General features: G+C 62.3%; 1 protein-coding gene across 3 annotated transcripts; it reads left to right on the top strand.

Moving 5' to 3' along the window:
- The first annotated feature begins 3005 nt into the window (after positions 1 to 3005).
- On the top strand, positions 3006 to 8731 carry ATP5MJ (ATP synthase membrane subunit j). Of its 3 annotated transcripts, none has more exons than XM_008158808.3 (4): positions 3006 to 3123; positions 7177 to 7300; positions 7964 to 7987; positions 8563 to 8731. In XM_008158808.3, exons 2-4 carry the CDS (start codon positions 7177 to 7179, stop codon positions 8595 to 8597), a joined length of 183 nt encoding a protein of 60 aa, XP_008157030.1. In that variant the 5' UTR covers positions 3006 to 3123; the 3' UTR covers positions 8598 to 8731. The 3 variants fall into 3 exon arrangements, with proteins under 3 accessions (XP_008157030.1, XP_054571402.1, XP_054571403.1); XM_054715427.1 differs by lacking the exon at positions 3006 to 3123 and adding an exon at positions 3359 to 3505; XM_054715428.1 differs by lacking the exon at positions 3006 to 3123 and adding an exon at positions 4083 to 4106.
- The last annotated feature ends 11502 nt before the right edge of the window (positions 8732 to 20233 follow it).

The following is a 20233-nucleotide window of genomic DNA, read 5'->3' on the forward strand; positions in this document are numbered from 1 at the left end:
CGCATTGGTCACTGCAGCTGGTCCTGGGATCACCCGCTTGGTTCTGCTGCTTTTCTGGGCCTGGAGCTGAAATACAACTGCGGCCTAGATGTCGTCTCTCGGGAGGCGAACTTCTTTATCGGCTGTGAATTACTCGGCCCGTTTGTTCAGCGCTCTCAACTTCCCCATTCTGCTCGCCAAGGAGTTTTCTAGCTTCTTTTTTTTTATTTTGTATTTTATTGATTTTTTTTACAGAAAGGAAGGGAGAGGGAGAGAGAGTTAGAAACATTGATGAGAAACATCAATCAGCTGCTTCCTGCACACCCCCTGCTGGGGATGTGCCTGCAACCAAGGTACATGCCCTTGACCGGAATCGAACCTGGGACCCTTCAGTCCACAGGCCGACACTCTATCCACTGAGCCAAACCAGTTCGGGCTCTAGCTTCTTATTATCCTGATCAGCACGGAGCTGGGAATCTCAGGCCCAAATCCTGGCCACACCACTAATTTATATTATGAGCTCCAGACCTTGTATTCTGACTATGCCAAATACTGCAGCCTCAAAACGTGCCCCTGGCATGCTTGTTGGCTGAGGACAAGAAACTTCATAGGCCGACGGGGACCTGCGGGCCTTGCAGGTTTCGCGTATTTGCGTTCCCAGCGCAGCCTGCGCGGCTCACCCAAAGGGAAACAGCTGACAGCAATCACAGTGCCGCCGATGCACGAAGCAGCCCTCTCCCACCAGCAGAGAAGCCAAGGTCAACGTGCCTTCCCGTCTTTGCTGACCTTCTCAGCCACGAAACGCAGCATCTGCACTTTGAGTAAATCTGCTGGGGCGGCCCGTTCTTTGAACATTGTTTTCTTTGAAGATGTGTTGGATTTGCAACTAAAGACATTAAACATCTGTTGATCTCAAATCAAGTCTGAAGTTCAAAAGCTTTGTCTTGAAATCGCTTACAATGATGCTCTTCCAGTTCCCCCTAAAGGTTTGTTGCCCTCGGCCATTTTCTAACCCGTTATAGGTCTACAACACTCTTTTTCTAAGAGAGTGGTTCTCAGACCTGGCCCTGGTCTCAGGACTCCTCTTAACAATAATTGGCCCTGCCCTGGCCGGTGTGGCTCAGTTGGTTGGAGAGTCGTCCCATGCACTGAAAAGTCGCAGGTTCGATTCCCAGTCAGGGCACAGGCCTGAGTTGCAGGTTTGGTCCCAGTTGGGGCAGGTATGGGAGGCAACGAATGGATCAATGTTTCTCTCTCACATGGATGTTTCTCTCTCTCCCCCTCCTTCCTTCCCTCCCTCCTTCTTTCTCCCCCTTCCTTTCTCTCCAAAAACAGGAAAACATAACCTCAGGTGAGAATAAAAAATAAAAATAACTGGCCCTGGCGGGTGTGGCTCGCCTGGTTGGAGCATCATCCCGTACATCAAAAAGTGAAGGGTTCAATTCCCAGTCAGGGCACATACTCAGGTTTCTGGTCCCATCCCGTCCGGGTGCATGCAGGAGGCAAATGACGGATCGGTTTGTCTCTCTCTCCCCCTTCCTCTCTCTAAGATCAATTTTTTTAAAAGCTTACAAAAAATAAAGCCGTGTGATATTAAGTATTTTTTATGAATAGTAACTAAAATATTATTTTTCCTGTGTGAGAAGAGTGACACTTTTTACATTGTCAGTGACCTCTTAATGCGATCGTGCTGACAGACAGCTGGGCTCATACCTGATGTCATTCTCTTGTGACATTACAAGTCACACAGCCTCTGGAAGACTCCAGCACGCCCTGGTGAGAGAATGCTAGTGAAAAGGAGCATTCGCATCTTCCCATTGTGATGCAAATAGATTTGACCCCCCAGGAGGAGCTGGAAACCCCCAAACCTTACTCTGAGAACCACTGTCCTGAAAAGGCCAGCCTTTAGGTTTTGCACGCAGCTTCCTGCGATTCTAATCGGTCTTCTCCTGGAAGCAGGAACCCCACCCTCCCACCCCACCCCACCCCATCCCATCCTTCCGTTGGGGCTCATTTCCTTCTGCCTGAATAATGAACTGTTGGCTTTTTATTTTTTAATGCGGATCTACTGGTGATTATTCCCTGTCTTGGTTTGTCTGAAATATCACCTTATTCACCAAAGGTTAATTTCCTTATGCACTGAATTCTAGGTTGGCAGTTATTTTTAGTTTTCTATGGTTTTGTTTCCAGGTTCCAAGGTATCCATTTATGTTCATGCACCTGCCTGCTTGGTTTCCATAAGGCCTTTTGAATTTGTGGTGTGACTTTTATTTCATCACTTCTGGAAATTCCTCAGCCACCTATTTTCTAATGTTTCTGCCCCCTCTCTCATTCTTTAAGACTCCAATTACACATCTGACGGCCTCCCTTGCTGTACCCCCGCTCTGAACTCTTGTCGCTACGTCTCTGAATGGTTTCTTCTATCTTCCAATGCAGTTAAGTCTTCAACTATCTAATCCGCTGCTAAACACATCCAATTTTTCTTTGGCTCTTTTTCAAACCCGGTAAGTGGTTTTCTTTTTGTCTCACGTGCTACAATTTTCTGCTGAAATTTCCAGTCTTGGTTTTATCTCCTTGCCCAGGGAGGGGGCGCTTTTTAAAGGCTGTGTCTGTAGGTCCAGTGTCTGAAGCCCAGGGCGCGTCTTTACAGTGGCTCTTGCGTCGAATTTCCATGCACAGAACAGATGCATAAATGCCCGCGGGGCAGACATTTAACAATTCAAAGAGAAATGGCAAGAAAACCGCAGAGACCGGAGACCGGGCTTCAACATAGCAAGGAAAGCCGGTCCCCTTTTCAGGTTGATCAGCTCGTCCGCTCTGCCCAGGCCCTTCCCGGTTTCAGCCCTGAGTCCCGCGTCGGGGACTGATCCACACGGTTTGTCACCTTATTTTGACACCCCAGCCCCACCCCACCCGCCCGCCCCTCCCCTCCCCTCCCCGGCGCTGCGCCATCAAGCTGCAGCCTCGGCGCGGCCGCTGGGGGCGCTGTGGTGCGCAGGCGCCGCCAGGGACTCGCTCTGCCTCTGGGGCGCCGCTCCTTCCGCCTTCCCGGCAGGCCTTGCGCGGCGCCTGCGCGTTCAGTGACCTTCCCGAGTAGCTGGCTGTGCGGGTCGGGGCTGCCCGAGCCGTTGGTCCTGCGGCGAGGTGAGTGCGGGGACCGCGGTCCGGTGCTCGGTGCGGGGCCGCCGCGACAGTGGGGGACGGGGCGGTGGCCGGCGGCGGCCCGGGGCCGGATGTGCCCGCGGAAGGAGCCGGCGGCGAGCAGGACCCTCTCCAGACCCACCCGCCACGACCCCCGCCGACCTTGCGGCCCAGCCCAGCCCCTGCCGTCCCCCTGCGGGCGCGAGCTGGTCCGCCCGGCCCCCGAAGCTGGCGGCGGTGGCCCGGGGCTTAGGGTGCGTGGGGGCCAACCGCCCCTCTCCCTCTTGGACGAGCGCCCTCGGCCGCGTGGGTTCCAGCCGCAAGCCGAGGTCGCGCCGCGGGCTAGTGATGGAGCCGGAGTCCAAGCCGAGAACCGAACCCGCCGGTAGTGCGTTGCCCCCCGCACCCCTCACCCTCCCGCGCACACTTGTCTCCGAGTTATACTGTGTCTCTGACGTGGGGGCGGGAGACGGGGCCGAAACGGGGTTCAGGGGCGACGCTTGGATTGCACGGACCTGAGCCTGCGCGCCCGGGCCTGGCCGCCGCGGTCAGGGAGGGAGTGGCTGCTGCCAACGCGCCGGAGCCTTTGCGGGGCGGGGGCACACGGACTCGGCGGACACCCCTCTGACCTTTGGGTAGGACGGGCCTTGGAAGGAAGGTGCTGTGAGACCCGCACACGGAGCTGGGGATGCGGGCGGACAGGTGGCTCCCGCAGCGAAAGTAGGGGTGTCAGTATTAAATATTGAGAACATGTCACCTGTCCAGCCAACTGTGGCAACTTTGGTTAAAAGGAAAGTCGGGGCGCCTGGCTGGTGTGGCCCAGTGGGTTGAGCGTCAGTCAGGGCGTGCAGGAGGCAGCCGATCGGTAATTCTCACTCATCATTGATGTTTCTACCTCTCCCCTGAAATACATGAAAACATGTTGTTGTTTTTTAAAAGGAAAGTTGGGGGCGTAAGTGTTGGCAGTGTCCTGGTGGCAGTCCAAGGTAATTGTAGGTGAGAAGACGATGCCGGACACCTGAGCCTGAGCTGAATGTCGGGGTGACTAGCGGTTCTTCCGTCCCTTACCTGCCTCCTGTGCAGCCTCCAGACCCTCCTCTGGCCTCTCGGGGCGGGCCTGGCCCAGGGCGGCTTCTCTGGCCTCTGGGTGTTCGTAGCCTTTCTTCTGCTGCTGCCCAGGTGGCTCACTGAGTTCTCACTCCACACCAGGCACCCCGCTGGGTTTCATGTCTCCTCGAATTCCGGGAGCACCTGGGGGGCAGAAAGAGGGCTCCCTGCTTCACAGAAAGGGATCTCCTGAACCAGCAGCTTCGGGACTTGACCAAGGTCGGGAGCAGAGCAGGCAGAGCTGGTCCAACAGAACCTGGGCTTCTGCCCCGTGGCCCCTGGCACCTTCCTCCCCACCCACTGCGGGTGCAGGAGGCGAGGCTGCCCTCAGCACCTTCCAAGTCAGCTTGTTGGGTTCGTGGAACCTCATTCTGACAGAGCATCTCAGTACCGTGTGAGGACAGAACAGGTGAGGGCTCCCGGGGAGGGCACGGCCCATCCTCTGAGCATCAAGCTTCAGACCCGGGAAGTTCTCTCCTGGGACAAGCTGGTAGCCGGGCCTGGGGCAGGTTCCCATGGTAACCAGAAGTAGGGCTGGTGGAGAGCAGGCTGCCTTCTACAGTACTACTATATGGTAGGGAGTGGGGAGGGATAAAGGGTGGAGAGCACGTGGAGACTGTTAAATATGCGCCACATCTACACTAAAGAAAAATATGCAAATTGATCGTGCCTCTGTGATGCCCACCAGCCAATCAGGCGTGAGTATGCAAATTAACCAAAGGTGGTGGGTTAATTTGGATACACAGGTGCAGAGCAGCTGGGGGCGGGGTGGCCGCTTGCGCGCCCACTGGCACCAAGCAGTCTGCATCCCGGCCGCTCTGAGCCTGTAGGTCCATGCGTAGGCCCAGAGCAGCCAGAGTCCCAGAACGACCCCCAGCCACTCCGGGCCTACACGCACAGGAGCGGAGCAGCTGGGCCAGGGCGGGAGCAGACACCAGGGCCTACGGTGGTGTCAAGTAGGCAGTCCGCAGAGAGCAGAGAACCACAGGGAGCAGGACAATAGGACATCTCCTGAGGGCTCCCAGATTGGAGAGGGTGCAGATCAGGCTGAGGGACCCAACCCACACACACACACACCTCCCACCCCCACCCCATGCACAGATTTCGTGCATCAGGCCCCTAGTTTTAGAATAAAAGCTGCGCTCTGTGCCGTGCCTCAGGCCCTTCCCCAGGCCTCTGTGGTGTTTGGTATAACAAGTGCTCGACATGGTGTGTCCGACGCTGAATCCCTGGCGCAGAGGAGCTCATCGTCACTCCCTTTGAGGGGGTGCTGTTCTCACCCCTGCTTTACAGGTGAGGAAACCGGGGCGGTCTGACTCAGCTGGAGAGGCGCGGGCCAGGGTTTGACCCCGGGCAGCACTGTGGCCTTCCCAGTCCTCCCCCCTCCAAGTCCGGTCCGGCCGGAGGTCTTGGTGCAGACCCGGCCGCCTAGTTCATGCTCAGCCCACGTTTGCTGGGTGAACAGGGACCCCACGTGCGGGTGTCCGTGCGGAGATGGGGAAAACAGGAGGACAGTTCTGTGCAGCGAGGGGAGGGGAGAGGAAGTCGGAGTGGGGGAGGCTGCGGCACCAATGACGCAAAGCAGCGTCTTCAAGTAAAATAGGAAGGACGAGGCTGTGTTCCTGACGGTGGTTTGATGAGTGTAGGCAGTAGACCAGCTGTTTCTACAAAGCTCACCTGAGCATAGGTTTTTGTTGATTTTGGGGGGGCGGGGGAGTAGAGAGAAACATCGATGAGTTACCCTCGGTACATCCCCCGACCAGAACCCACCCGCAGCCTTGTGGTGTGCGGAGCCGGCCAGGGCTGTTACCAAACTTACTCGAGGGAAGTGGGGGCGGCTCAGTCAGAGTCTGTAGTAAAGTATAAACACCATCAAAGCGTCACTGTGAGACGTACACATGGCAGTGCACTGTGTAAGTTCAGAATGGATGGCTTTATCGATCACATCCAGCAATTCATGAAACCAGTTGTCATGGCAGCTCTTAGGAAGTGAGCTTGTCTTAAGCTGCCTGCTTTGTACTTAGCAATGGACTTCGAGACGCGTACACATAAAACGTCGCGACCCGAGTCAACACCGTACTTTGTTGTAAAATTGAAGTTTGCTGAGAATGGAACTTAAAGGTCTCACAGAAAGAAAGCACACGAGGTGGTGGGTGTGTTCACTGACTGCATGGGAACCTCCCACAGCGTATGCAGACACGAAGCCGCCGCCACGGCGTACCCTTGACATATCTCCCCGTGTCCCATTGGCGGCTGAACCTCGGTGCGGCTGAAACGTGAAGCCACGCACGGAGTTGCAGCTGTCGCTGTGCACCCCGCCTGGTGTCGTTCTTGACCATGTTCTTGTTCTTTGAATGCCAACAGCCCTGCCCGGCCGGCGAGGCTCAGTGGTTGAGCATCGACCTATGAACCGGGAGGTCACGGTTCGATTCCCGGTCAGGGCACATGCCCAGGTTGTAGGCTTGACCTCTAGTGTGGGGCGGACAGGAGGCAGCCAATCAATGATTTTTCCCGCTCCCTCTCCCTTCCTCTCTGAAATCAATAGAAATATATATTTTTTTAAATGCCAACTGCTCTTAGCACGATGATGCAGACACTAGTTCTCAGTTTAACGTTGTAAAGGTGGCGTGTGGTTTGGGGCAGGACATTCGTGGAGGGTAGCCCTTGGGGGACATTTGCTGACACCGCAGGATGGCACAGGCTTGAGGAAAGAGGGTGACTGACTGAGAGCTGCGCTAGCCCAGGTCGGGCGTTGGGGGGAGGGGGGTGCAGCTCAGAGCCGAGAGCAGGGGCCCGTGGGGGGTGTAGCGGTGGAGGGGGCGTCTGGCATCAGAGCAGATCCCTGAAGAATCGTGGGAAATGGGGTGAACTTCATGAACAGATGGAACTCTTGCCATTTCTGTTTGAAACCATGGCCGTGTTAACGTTTATCACTGCTTTCCTTTCCAGATGTTTCAGAGCCTCGTTAAAAATGTGTGGGTCCCCATGAAGCCCTACTACACGCAGGCTTACCAGGAGATCTGGGTGGGCATGGGGCTGATGAGCTTCATCATCTACAAGATCAGGAGTGCGGGTGAGTGTCCTGGGGCTGGGCTCGTAGGGTCATGGGCAGAATTACTTCCAGAGGAACTTCAGGCACACTGAAGGGACTGGAGTTCTTACCTAACCCATTGGGCCCCCGTTAAAATGTGGGGAGCACGGATCGGCCAAGAGATGTCTGGGGACATTTGAATAAGACTTGGCTTCCTAGGTGGGCCAGTGGTGTTTCGAATGCGTAGGCGATGAGCTCAGCTTTAAGAATGCAGGCTGACTGGGGCTGAGGTCCTGGTGAGCAGTGTCGGCTGCTCCTGTCCATTGTTCTGAGTGTGTGAGATGTTTCACGCCAGCAGTTAGGCAGGTGACCATTTCGTTCTCAGAGGACCGGATGGGCCCAGTCACGCATTGACAAGCGACTGGTCCAGAGGGAAAGCAGGGGGAACTGCAGTTGCCAGACGGGGGCGGGGGGCGGGGGGGGGGGGGAGTGAAGAGCCTGCCACGCGGAAGCGAAGCGCCGTCTCCGCCTGGAGAGCGTCTGTGGCAGGTGCTCCCCCGGCTGTGAGACAGGAGCGCCCGCCTCTGAGGGCTCCCTGCCGGCTCTGCCCCGGCCGTGACCTTCCCCGCCCCGTGCTGGCCCCACGGTGAACTGGCTCCGGGCTTTTGTAAAGCACTGATCACCTTTTCTTTCTTTTCCTTTTAGATAAAAAAGCTAAAGCTCTGAAAGGTAAGGTGCTTGCTTTTTAAAGGGTGGGAATGAGAGCCCCATCGGACCGGGAAGGGAGTCAGGGCCTGAGGGAACCGAGAGGGCGCGGTGGGGGCTGGCGAAGGTGACGCCTGCTTCTCGGGTCTGAGGTTCGAGGCGATGCTCATGCGTGTGCAGCAGGAGGGAGCGTGGACAGGCAGGGAGCTGGCGCCCCTGTAGAGGAGCCCCAGTTGCTGGGAGCACCCTGCCCGGTCAGTGTGTGTGTGGGGGGGGCCGGGAGCCATGAATTTAGGCCCTGGTACTAGGCGGGTCTTATGTTGCTTCCCAAGTGACAGTGAAACGCTGTCATCTGAGCCCTGCACGCCCAGGGCTGCCCCTGGCCCTCGGGGAGGAGACATGGCCCGCCCTCCATCCTGGCGCCTGTGAGTGAGCCGCATGCACGCGTGGGCCCAGAAGCCCTCACGCCCTGGGCGACCCGTGTAGAAACCACCTCTTCACACGACGGGCCATGCTTACACTTTCTGGCTGTTGATGCTCACACGGTAGCTGCACTCGGCTTGCTCTTCCTGACTGTATCTGCTGTGCTTCTTCCAAAGGTTCGAGTCCCGCGCCTGCTCATGGTCATCACTAGCAGCTGAGCTGAGCCGAGTGCGCAGCGGGGGAGCGTCGGCCCGGCGTACACCTCGGCTGTTAGATGGGGACGCCATGCTGTGTCTAGAAGTGCCGTGTCCTTGCTGGCATGAATAAACATACCTGGAGACACCACGCCTCGCCGTCCCTCCCTCCCTCCGCCTGTGGCGGCCGGCCCCGCGCGGATCTGTAACAGCAGGTGCAGTCAGGTGCTCCCTGAGCCGGTCGGCCTTAGGGATCACTGTGGGTGGAGTTAGAAGCTCGGGATGTCATCAGAAGGCAGTCATGACATTAGAGCCATCGGTCCTTGAGTGAGGCCAACGCCACACAAAGACTGCGTGGCCTTTTCTCCACCTAAAGCAGTGGCCGCAGCCCTCGGAGTCGCGGCTTTAACCTCCTACAGCCGGAGCGTGGAGCCGCAGGGAGCCCGGGGGAACCTGTTCCTGGCAGGTTCGGGGTCTGGCTGTGGAACAGATGACGCCGTTTCTTTCCCTGCTTTTCCTCTGCGTCTCCAGCATGCAGTTGGGTCTGGCCCGGTTGGAGCCCGGCCAGTGGCTGCCGCGTCCTGTGGGTTCCCGTGCCTCCGTGTCTGTTGTGTATCGGCCAGATCGGCCTCCGCCTCACCGCTGCCTCGGGCTCCAGCAGGAGTTGGCGTGAAGGCGTTGGAGGCCCGGGAACATGTGAGGGGTGGGGGGTGGGGGGCGCGGGGTCTCTGTTCCCACAGGAATTGCATTTTCTCCCGTAAGAGTTCGGCCTCCAGGGGATGAGTTGGCGCTTGGTTCAGAAAGACTATCTTAGGATCACTCACCTGGGCGCTGTGCTCAAACCAGCTGGTGTCAGGCCCGTGGGGGTCAGGACGGCTGGCCTGGTGGGGCCTGAGGACTGTCTTACACGTTCCCGGGCGTGCTGATGCGCGGGGACCACTTGGAAAACGGAAAACTGCTGATCCTATGGAGAGCGGCACCCACAGAGCGCTTAGGTCCCCGGCACCGCTCACCACGTTGGTTCTAAGCCAAACGGTGGGGCTCCAGGCCACGTGCAGAGGAGGAAACAGGCTGAGCGAGGCCGTGACGTGCAGGTCACCCGCCCGTGCAGGGCCTAGGCCTGGACTCGCAGAGAGAGCCTGAGCCGGAGCCCGCGCAGAAGGACGGGAGCCACGGGAAGGCCTGGGAGGCACAGGGCGGTGCGGCCGGGCGCCGGCTCCCTTGTCGCCTGTGGTTCCTGCGGTTATCACCTGGGCAGATGGCATTGTCTCCTTAAAGCTGCCTGTCACCCACAGGGGCCGGCACCTGGACCACACTGCAGAGCGGTGGGGTCTGTGGGGTTCATGTGAGGGACTGAGCCGAGATCCAGGGTGCCCTCGGAAGGTGGGCTGCAGGGCAGCTGGAGGGCGTCAAAGGTAGATGCCGCCCACCCGCCCCCGCAGTTCCGTGGGGCCAGCCGTGCCTGGGAGAGCAATCCCTCTTCCCGCACACAGCCAGCTTCCTGGCCCAGGACCCACTCACCCAGCTCCTCGGGCTTTGGGAACAAGCCGGTCATGGCCTGTAGGTGGAGCCAGCGTGTGTCAGGAGCTGACGGGCACAGCTTCCTGTGGGTGACAGCCCCACATGGGGACTGCGGGGTGCTGGCGCTGGGCAGAGGGGCCTGTGGGAGGAGCCCTGGGGGTGCTGCAGCCGCAGAGGATCCCGGCCCTGCAGGAGGGAGCATTCTGCTCTGGAAGTCCACGCAGGCCTTTCCCAAACCCACACACCTCCCTCCTGGCCACGTGCTCGGCGGAGGGCCCAGGCATTGGAGGGGCATCTGACGGTGTAGCTTTACACTCTGCGCTTGAACTTGGCCTCAGGCAGCCTTCCTGTCACTCCCAGGGTCCCTGGGCCCCCACTGGAGACTGGAGGGTGTGCCTCCTACCGCCCTCATGGTGGCGTATCCCGTGTGCCCCATGCCAGGCCCCACCTGCTCGCACCTACTTAACCCGCCCCCACCCTGTGAGCTCCTGCGGACCCCATTTCACAGATGAGAAGTGGAGGCCCCGACGAGACAGTTGGCTTGCATTGGAGGATAACTAGCTGGTGACCAAGCTGGCTAGAGCCCGGGCTCAGACTGCCCGCTGTAGGGTGGGCCCGGTGTTAACAGGCTGTGGAGGTGATGGGCATAGAGCAGGGGGAACCGGGCCCCCTAGTGCGGGCGGCACCCGGGAACGTGTGAGAAAGACGAGTGCTCCGGCCCAGGCGGTTCTGACAAGCTGAGAACACGGCCCAGCTGAGCACTTTCCATGGTAGTCTTTCTGAGCCACAGGCCAGCGAGTCCCCTGGAGGCCCAGCGCTTGGGGGAGAGTGCGATTCCTGAGCCGACGCCCCAGGGCTCGACCCCATTCGCCACCCACCACCCACCGTGAGCGGGAGCACCCCATGGCCTAGCAGTGTCCTCAAGTGTCCAGGAGATGAGACGAGGAGCCCCCCCAAGGGCCAGCTGGAGGCCTCGCTGCAGTGCCCAAGGGCAGGACTGCTTGGGGGCGCTGTCCCTCCTGGGGGGCGGGGGGGCAGAGAGGAGCCTGTGTCTGCCTCTCCCCTTGGACCTGAACCCAAGCGGCTTTTCCCACGAGACCAGCACCAGAGCCTCCCAGGCCTGAGGGGCAGTGACGTCCACCCTGTCCTCTGCCCACCATCTGAGGCCACGTCCCTCAGTCCCTGGGCCCCCACCACTGCCAGGATCCCCGTTCCACAGGACAGCTCACCCCACCTGCAGGAAGGAAGGAGGGGGGGGCGGAGGGACGGGCTCAGCTCGCAGCACAGGCCCTCCCAGAGCCCGAGCCCCATCCAGCCGGGCAGTCAGGGCTGCTGTTCCCATCCAGGCCGAGGTCTGCTGGTCGAATCCTAGCCGAGCCAGCGGCGCTTCTCAAAGTGGGGTTCCGGGGCTGCAGCAGCTGCTGTGGGCAGGGCCCGGGGCCTGTGCTTCCAGGAGCCCTCCAGGAGGTCCTGATCACCAAGTTCAAGACCCACTTCCTGGAAGAGCTGCCTTTCCAGGAAAGGAAGCCTGGAGCAAAGCCGGCAGCCGCCTGCAGGCCGCCCTCCGTGACTCCCCGGCGGCGGGCAGGGTCCCTCCTGAGAACCCGCTCCAGCCGCTCCCGGAAACCACGGCTTCACCAGGAAACCACGTCTGAACTCTTGCCTCCCCTCCCCTTCCCTTCCCTCCCCTTCCCTCCCCTTCCCTCCTCTTCCCTCCCCTTCCCTCCCCTTCCCTCCCCTCCCCTTCCCTTCCCTTCCCTCCCCTCCCCGTCCCTCCCCTTCCCTCCCCTCCCCTCCCCTCCCCGCCCACCGCCAGGCCCTGCTGGCCCTGATTAAGGCTGGGAGCGGGCAAGGAGCCCGCCCCCCACCGTGCTGAGGTCACACTGTGCCTGAGGTCACCGCACAGGGCCACCACATCTTGTGCAAGTGGCCTGACTGCACCGCTGCCCCCCTGGTTCCCGGCTCTGCCTGTAGGCAGGTGGGAGGAGGGTGCACCCCAGTTCCACAGACAGCCTCCTGGACGGTCTCCCTCGGAGAGTCCTCACGTCAGCCCAGGCAGGACAGAGGGTCCCCAGGGTCCCCTGGGGAGGAACGGGATGCTGGGCCCCTGGAGCCCAGAACTGGGTCTGAGATGTGGCTCTGCGTCCCTCCGGGCCTCTGGCCTCCCCTGCCAGCACTTCTCCCTGGCCCTCTGCCCTGTCCTCTCCTCCCTCTGTCGTGACCTTTGGCCTCACTTCCCTCCTCCCCGGGCACCTGCCTCCTCTGTCCTGGTGGGAATACCTGAGGGGACATCGATAGGCCGGCGTGGCGCCTGCAGCCGCCGTAGGTCACGGCCGGCCTGGGATGAGCTGCCGGGGCCAGTGCCCGCCCTCGACCAGCGGCGTGACCCCTGGGACCGGGAGCCGCTCTCCTTCCCGCCGGCTCTGATCCTTCCGGCCGCCCTGAAACCCCATCCGGGTTCCACTTCCATTGGTAAAGCCCCGAGGGGGTGAAGTTTTATTGAACCTTTAACGGTGGTCACATCATGGCATGTCCGCGGCGAGTCTGACCTGAAACTCCAGGTCTGGGCAGCGGAGGGTGTGCTGTGAGCTGGGCCCGGGGTCCGGCCTGGTCCTGGGGGGAGGCTCCCCCCACAGCCACCCCGGAACTCTGCGTCTCTCCAGGGGAAACTGATCAGACAGGCCTCTCACCTCAGGACCGCGATGAAGCTCCCACGTCACTGCCCACGGCGAGGGCTCACCCCGAACGCCACTGGCTCCTGGGGGCTGGGCGCCCCACGACGCTCGGGCTCCAGGGGTGAACTCGGGGCCCAGTGACAGCAGCGCCCCCCCTCCTCCACCGACGGGGGCTGATGAGCACACCTGGAGGCTGGGGGGCGCCTCTGCTTCAGGAGATGAGTCAGGAGAGCTGGTGGCCTGGATCCGGTCCCGTGAGAGTCACTTACACCCCATTACACCGGCGTCCGGAGTCAGTGGCCGGGGAAGTGTTTGTCCTCGCGGGTGAACAAAGCGGCCTTTGTCGCCCGCCGACGGCCCGCCAGGCTCCGCGATAGGACCGGCTGGTGCCGTCCCGGCGCCTGCGGCCGCGGCCAACAGTGAACCCTTCTCGTGTGGGTTGGCTTTGCGGGGTCTCTGCTCCCCCTGCAGCCCCCTCCAGGCCGCTCCCTCTCAGCCCCCAGGTCAGCGAGGGGGCCGTCTCCTCGTCTGAGTGAAGGTGGCCTGCACCCCTCAGAGCAGCCTGGGGGCCCTGGGCCCCACTCCTGGGGTCTCACCCTGCCTCCCAGGTCCTCGGAGCGCTCCCCGCGGCACCCCCAAGACTCACACGCCCTTTCCCTGGCCCCGGGCTGGTGCCTCGGTTCAGTTCCCGGGTAGGAGCGGGCACTTGAACACACGCACACACACACACACACACACACACACGCACACACACACACACACGCCTTCCCTGGGTTGGTTCACAGCGATCTAGGCAGGAGGACCGGGCCGAGGCCACATCAGTGAGCGGGCTGAGCTGGTCCCGGGTTCGGGCCGGGAGGTGGGGGGGCGGGGCCGTGTGAGCCGCCTCTCCGGAGAGTTTCACGCGTGGAACACCAGCGGGGCCCACACAGCAAGCTCAGCGCTCCCGAGAGGCTGCGCCGGGCCCAGGCCCCCGGGCCGGATGGCGGCTCAGGCACAGGGCCCACGGCCCCCGCGGCCGCCACAGCCAGCCCCGCCCGGGAGGTGCGTGTGAGGGTCCACCGTGCGGGCTGCGGAGCCCAGGGGACCGGAGGGAGCCGCCCAGCAGGAGGCTGCGGGGAGGCCCAGGCCCGGGGGCAGGAGCTCTTCCCGGACCCTCGGTGTCGGAGGGGGAACCGCACACCCCATGCCCTCCCCTGGCTGTCCCTCCTTTAGCCGGGGACCCCCGAGGAGACGGGCACCAAGTGGCGGGGGGGCGTGGCCCTGGGAAACCAGGCCCAGGAGGCGGTGCGGGCACCATGAACGCTCGCCTGGCCGCACCCTCCGCCCACCCCGGCCTCTCCCCAAGCCCTGCCCATGGGGTGAGGGGCGGGCCCGCGAGGGCAGGTGCCCTGAGCTTGGGGTGACTGGGTGCCGTGAGTGCGGAGGAAACGAGTGAGGAGCTGAAGGCCACCTCCCGCGCCGCCTCCTCCGGGCGCTGCCCCAGTGAGGGCCTCTGGGGGCACGGCAAGTGAGGGCCTCTGGGGGCACGGCAAGGCCTCTGGGGGCGCGGCCTCTGGGGGCACGGCAACTGACGCTCTCCCGTGGGGGGTGCGGTGCAGGACCTGGCCCTGCCCTGGCCCACCTGGCAGGAAAGGGGGCTCGGACCCTGTCCTGGAAGGCGGGTCCACTCGGTCATCTCCCAGCCTGGCCACCAGGGGAGCAGGGCCTGGAGGGGGACAGCGCGTGGCTGGACAGTTCCTGTGTGATTCCCGGCGTCCGGCCTGAGCGCTTGGTGTGACGCCTGAATTACAGCGAATCACGGAGACCCCGGAGGCCCCGACTTCCTCCCTCGGCATCTGGACTCTGGCCTCCGTCCCCCTGCGCCGGCCGCTTGTCCTTGGTGCCCCACACTCTCAGCCAGACCCCGGCCCGCACACGGTGGCAGGAACCCTGAGCGAGTCACACGACCTCTCTGAGCCTCCACTTCCTCATCTGTAAAATGGGCCTGGCCTGGCCACCTGCAGGTCATAAGGTAGTCCACATCCTGACGGGGCGAGATCTCCGAGATTTAGTCTGCTTAAGGGAAAAGCATTTATAGGATGATACATTCAGAGCGACACCATTTGAGTTTAAAAACACACACAGGCCTGGCCGGCGGGGCTCAGTGGTTGAGCATCAACATCTGAACCAGGAGGTCATGGCTCGGTTTCCAGGCAGGGCACATGCCCGGGTTGTGGGCTCCATCCCCAGCAGTGGGTGAGCAGGAGGCTCTCCATCCCTCTCCCTCCCTCTCTCTCTAAAAATCAATAAAAACGTATTTAAAACACACACACACACACAGGCACAAAACGCAGACCGTGTGATTGCGTAGGCACGTGCCTGTATGTAACACACAGGAAAAGGCTGGCAAAATACACACCAAACGAGAACAGCAAACACACGGGGCGGGGAGGGGGGGGGGAGTGGGGGCGGGGGGCAGATTAAAGGGGCTTGGAGTTTCATTGCTGTGCTCTCATTTTATGAGATTGTGATAAGAGTGACTATTATTTGCGTTACCCCCTCAGAGCCCAATGTGGCCCCGCCCCCTTGCCCCTGCCCCTCCCCACCCCTCAGCACCTCCCTCCGAGAGCACCGCCCGCCCCTCCAGGTCATTTATTCACTCACCAAGCACGCGCTGCCGCCACCTCCACGCCGGCCTCGGGCTGGACTCCGGGTCAGAGGGGGCGGACCTGCAGCAGGCTGGACCGGAGGGAGGACTTCGCACCAGCCTGGCCTCAGCAAACATCTCCGTCATGTCTGGAGGTGTGGGAAACGCAGCCACGGCGCTCATGCCAGACGCCCAGGAATGTGTCTCCAGAAGAGAACATTGGCCCTAGTTAGAGCGACTGACGGGGCCCGGGTTCGATTCCGGTCAAGGGCATGTGCCCGGGTTGCGGGCTCGACCCCCAATAGGGGGCGTGCAGGAGGCAGCTGACCAATGATTCTCATCTTTTTTTTTTTTTTAATATATTTTATTGATTTTTTACAGAGAGGAAGAGAGAGGGATAGAGAGTAGGAAACATCGATGAAAAAGAAACATGGATCAACTGCCTCTTGCACACCCCCTACTGGGGATGTGCCTACAACCAAGGTACATGCCCTTGACCAGAATCGAACCTGGGACCCTTGAGTCCGCAGGCCGACGCTCTATCCACTGAGCCAAACCGGTTTCGGCTGATTCTCATCTTTGATGTTTCTTCTCTCTCTCCCTCTTCCTTCCTCTCTGAAGTCAAAAATATGCATATATTTAACAAGAGAGAGAGAAAATTGGTCAGACCAAAGCGAATTAACCAAACAGAAACACACACAGCCCACATGAAGGAGGCCAGACCTGGCTCCCGGCCCGGGAGGATCCGGGACCAGGTGACCTGGACTCGCCGAGCCCCTGCCATGCCCTGTCTGCGCTCCGACTCCAGACCCTCCCAGGGGCCCCTCCGGGCAGGCACCCAGGCTGACGGTGGCACCCACCGCGTCCCCCCTGCTCCCCTCTCAGCACCCAGACCCGTTCTGATGCCCATTTCTCCTCCGGCCCAAACCCCAGGGCTCTCTGCCCTCGGTCCAGCCCATGCTGGAGCCTGTTTGGCTAACAAGGAAGGCCTGCTGGGCGACCCTGGGTGCAGCACCAGCCCCTCCGACCTCCCTGGGCTCCGGGGGGCCCTGCTGGCCTGAGAGAGGGAGTCAGCCTGGGGGAACGCTGTCCCCGGAGGGCACCAGGGGAACAAGGCCGAGGTCAGCCTCCCGGACCCACACCTGCTGCCTGGTGCCCGCTGGGCTGGGGGGGGGGGGGGCGGGGGGGAAGGGGGGCCTGTCACTGCTGGGCAGCAGCGCCCTGTCCACGGGGTGGGGTGGAGACAGCATGAGGGGAGGGAGCTGGGGTGGGGGGCTGGGAATGGCAGGCAGGAGGGGTGAGCAAGGGCAGGAGAGCCCAGCCCAGGGAACCCCCCTGGTAGTCGGGGGAGGGGAGGGGACCCCCGCCCCGTGCCCGGGCCCGGGCCTCGGACCAGGGAAAGGAAGTGCAGGACTCGGCCCAGGTCGGGAGACCAGCCTCTCGGCTGACCCCCCTCCTGCCAGCTGCCCCTGGAGCCCTGGTGGGCGTGCGGGCCCCTGAGATTCCCTCCGATGGGTCTGGGGAGGCATGGCTCTCGGCTGTGAGGCCCCTCCCTCACCACGCAGCTCAGTGCCTCCCTGGGACGCCGGTCAGGGACCAGGCCAGGCCCACTCTCAAAGGTGCATGTTCTTTGCTTTTTAAACCTGCATCGTTGAGAGTTACAGATGTCCCCCTTTTCCCCCACTGACCCCTTCCAGCCCCCCCGACCCAGCCCCAGGCCCTCACCACCCCCCTGTCTGAGTCCACGGCTTATGCATACATGCATACAAGGTCTTTGGTTGGTCAGCTCCCCCCACACCCCCCCACACCCCGCCTTCCCTTCCAAGGTGCAGGGCTTAACCTCCGCCACCAGCCACCCTGACCCAGGCTCCACGCCACCTCGGCTCGTCCTCACAGCAGCCCAGAGGCAGGATGGTCCTCAGCCCCGCTTCCCAGATGAGGGACTGAGCTCCGAGGGGGGAAGACAGCTGTCGGCCGGCACAGCGAGTGAGCAGAGCACAGGCCGGGCCTGGGCGTGAGGCCGGACTCCAGCTCGCAGCGCCACGCTGTGCCTCTCGCCCCAAAGCACTACCGCAGGGCGGTCAGGCTGCCGACCCTCCGGCCACCTCCGGCCTCACGGCCACTGCCGCTTGCCGGCCCCGCTGCCTGGAGGCGTGAGGTGAGCTGGAGAGAATGAGCCTGCTGTGGTGTGGCCGGAGGACACCAGATCAAATCAAATCCGGCCACTGAGTAATGAGTGACTTCAGCCGGCTGACCTGGCCCCCCGGCCTCAGTTTCCTGGTCTGTAAAGTGGGGTTGCAATGTCATAACAGGAGCTGATGGTGAGACTCCGTGGGATGAACTTAGGTGACCTGCGTGTCCTCAGGGCAGATGGTCTGGGCAGGGGGAGGGGCTCAGCCCTAAAATCAGGGCCACAGACCCGGTCAGAGCACGGAGTTCCTCCGGGACCCACCAGCCACCAGCGGGGGCCTCATGCGCGGGCCCAGAATCAGCCTGTTAGGTGCCTACCCTGGAGGAGGGGGTCGGCCCGCACACCCAGGACCTCAGGAGCCGTCCCTCACCGGGGAGGCAGCCCAGCATCTGCCCCACCAGCCACCACCCCCAACGCCAGCAGGAAGCAGCTGGAGAGGCAGGGGCAGCAGCAGCTGTGACCCTGTGCCCGAGGCCACCAGCAGCGGGGGACCGCCCATCCCCCAGGCCTGGCCCTGCCCCACCGGGCTGCGCAGAAAATACCCGTGTTTTGGTCAACTTCAGGCCGGAGGGGCCGGGGTGCAGACCCGATCTGCCAGCCGACAGCCCCGGCCTCCGTGCCGCAGGGATGCTGACGAGCTCCCGCTGCTGATGCTGGGACCTGCAAGGAGCTGCGTCTCCTCCTCGCCCATGAGCAGCTGATAACCCCGCCCCCGCGGCTGAAAGGCCTTATCGCCAGCTCTCAGCGCCGGGCACCAGAAAACAGCAGCGGCACTTTATTCACAAACAAGAGCGTGAGCCCTGCCCGCGTGGCTCTGTGGGCTGAGCACCGTCCAGTGCACCGACAGGTCGCAGGGTCAGGTGCCGGCCAGGGCACGTGCCCCGACTGCGGGCTTGATCCCCAGAAGGAGGCGTGTAGGAGGCAGCTGATTGATGTTTCTCTCTCGTCAACGTTTCTCTCCCTCCCTCCCTCTCTAACATCAATAAAAAACATTAAAAATAATAAAAACAGCCGAAACCGGTTTGGCTCAGTGGATAGAGCGTCGGCCTGCGGACTCAAGGGTCCCGGGTTCGATTCCGGTCAAGGGCATGTACCTTGGTTGCAGGCACATCCCCAGTTGTGGGTGTGCAGGAGGCAGCTGATCGATGTTTCTCTCTCATCGATGTTTCTAACTATCACTCTCTCTTCCTCTCTGTAAAAAATCAATAAAATATATATATTTAAAAAATAAATAAATAATAATAAAAACAATAGAGTGATAACCCCCAGCCCCGCCGGGGTGGGCTTCCGTGAGATGGCGTCGGGGAGGGACTTCGGGCTCCGGCCAGCCGGTGCCCACACAGCCCACGCTGGCAGCCTGGCGCCCCGGGCCGGGCACTGGCGCTACCAGCAGGGAGGCCGGGCCTGGAGGAGCCGTTCACCGCCTCTGATTGGCGGCTGCGCCGGCGCCCTTGGCGTCCAGAGCGGCTCAGCCCCTTCGCCCAGGGCGGAGGCCCAGGCTGCCCGGACGCGTCCTGCCAGGAGGGACAGACAGATGGACTCCGGCGTTGCCCTGCGGGAGGGGAACCGAGCTCAACTCCTGGCCCCGACCCAGGCTGCAGGCCGCGGGGCCTCCGTTTCCCCCATGAACAGGAGAAGCTGCAGGGCCGGGACCAGGTACGGGGAGGCGCCCAGGGCACCACGCGGAGGGACGCTCCCCCACGGGCCGCGACCCGGCCGTCCTCCGCCTTCGGGTGCGATTCCTCAGGCTGAGGTCACACTGTCCCTCCCTCGGCTCCTCAGAGGGACGTCTGTCACAGCCACTTCCTCCTGCTCCCTGGTTCCCCTGCCCTCGGCCAGCGTTGTGCTGAGCACAGCGGGACATGACGGGCGTGTGGGGACCGGAGGCAGGAGGGGCACAAGGCGGGCGGCCTGCGGGACAGGAGCTGCGGCCGGAGAGGAGCCGGGCCCCTGCACTTCACAGCGTGCACACTCCCGCCCGTGCACACTCCCGCCCGTGCGCACTCCGCCCCGTGCACACTCCCGCCCCGTGCACACCCCCGCCCCGTGCACACTCCCGCCCCGTGCACACTCCCGCCCCGTGCACACCTGCCCCGTGCACACTCCGCCCCGTGCACACTCCGCCCCGTGCACACTCCGCCCCGTGCACACTCCCGCCCCGTGCACACCCCCTGCCCCGTGCACACCCCCGCCCCGTGCACACTCCGCCCCGTGCACACCCCCCCCCCGTGCACACCCCGCCCCGTGCACACCCCCGCCCCGTGCACACCCCCGCCCCGTGCACACCCCCGCCCCGTGCACACCCCCTGCCCCGTGCACACCCCCGCCCCGTGCACACTCCGCCCCGTGCACACCCCCGCCCCGTGCACACCCCCTGCCCCGTGCACACCCCCGCCCCGTGCACACCCCCTGCCCTGTGCACACCCCCGCCCCGTGCACACCCCCGCCCGTGCACACTCCGCTCCGTGCACACCCCCGCCCCGTGCACACCCCCACCCCGTGCACACTCCGCCCCGTGCACACCCCCGCCCCGTGCACACTCCGCCCCGTGCACACTCCGCCCCGTGCACACCCCCGCCCCGTGCACACCCCCGCCCCTTGCACACTCCCACCCGTGCACACCCCCGCCCCGTGCAC

This window comes from Eptesicus fuscus, chromosome 5 (assembly GCF_027574615.1).
Source record: "Eptesicus fuscus isolate TK198812 chromosome 5, DD_ASM_mEF_20220401, whole genome shotgun sequence".
Lineage (NCBI taxonomy): Eukaryota > Metazoa > Chordata > Mammalia > Chiroptera > Vespertilionidae > Eptesicus > Eptesicus fuscus.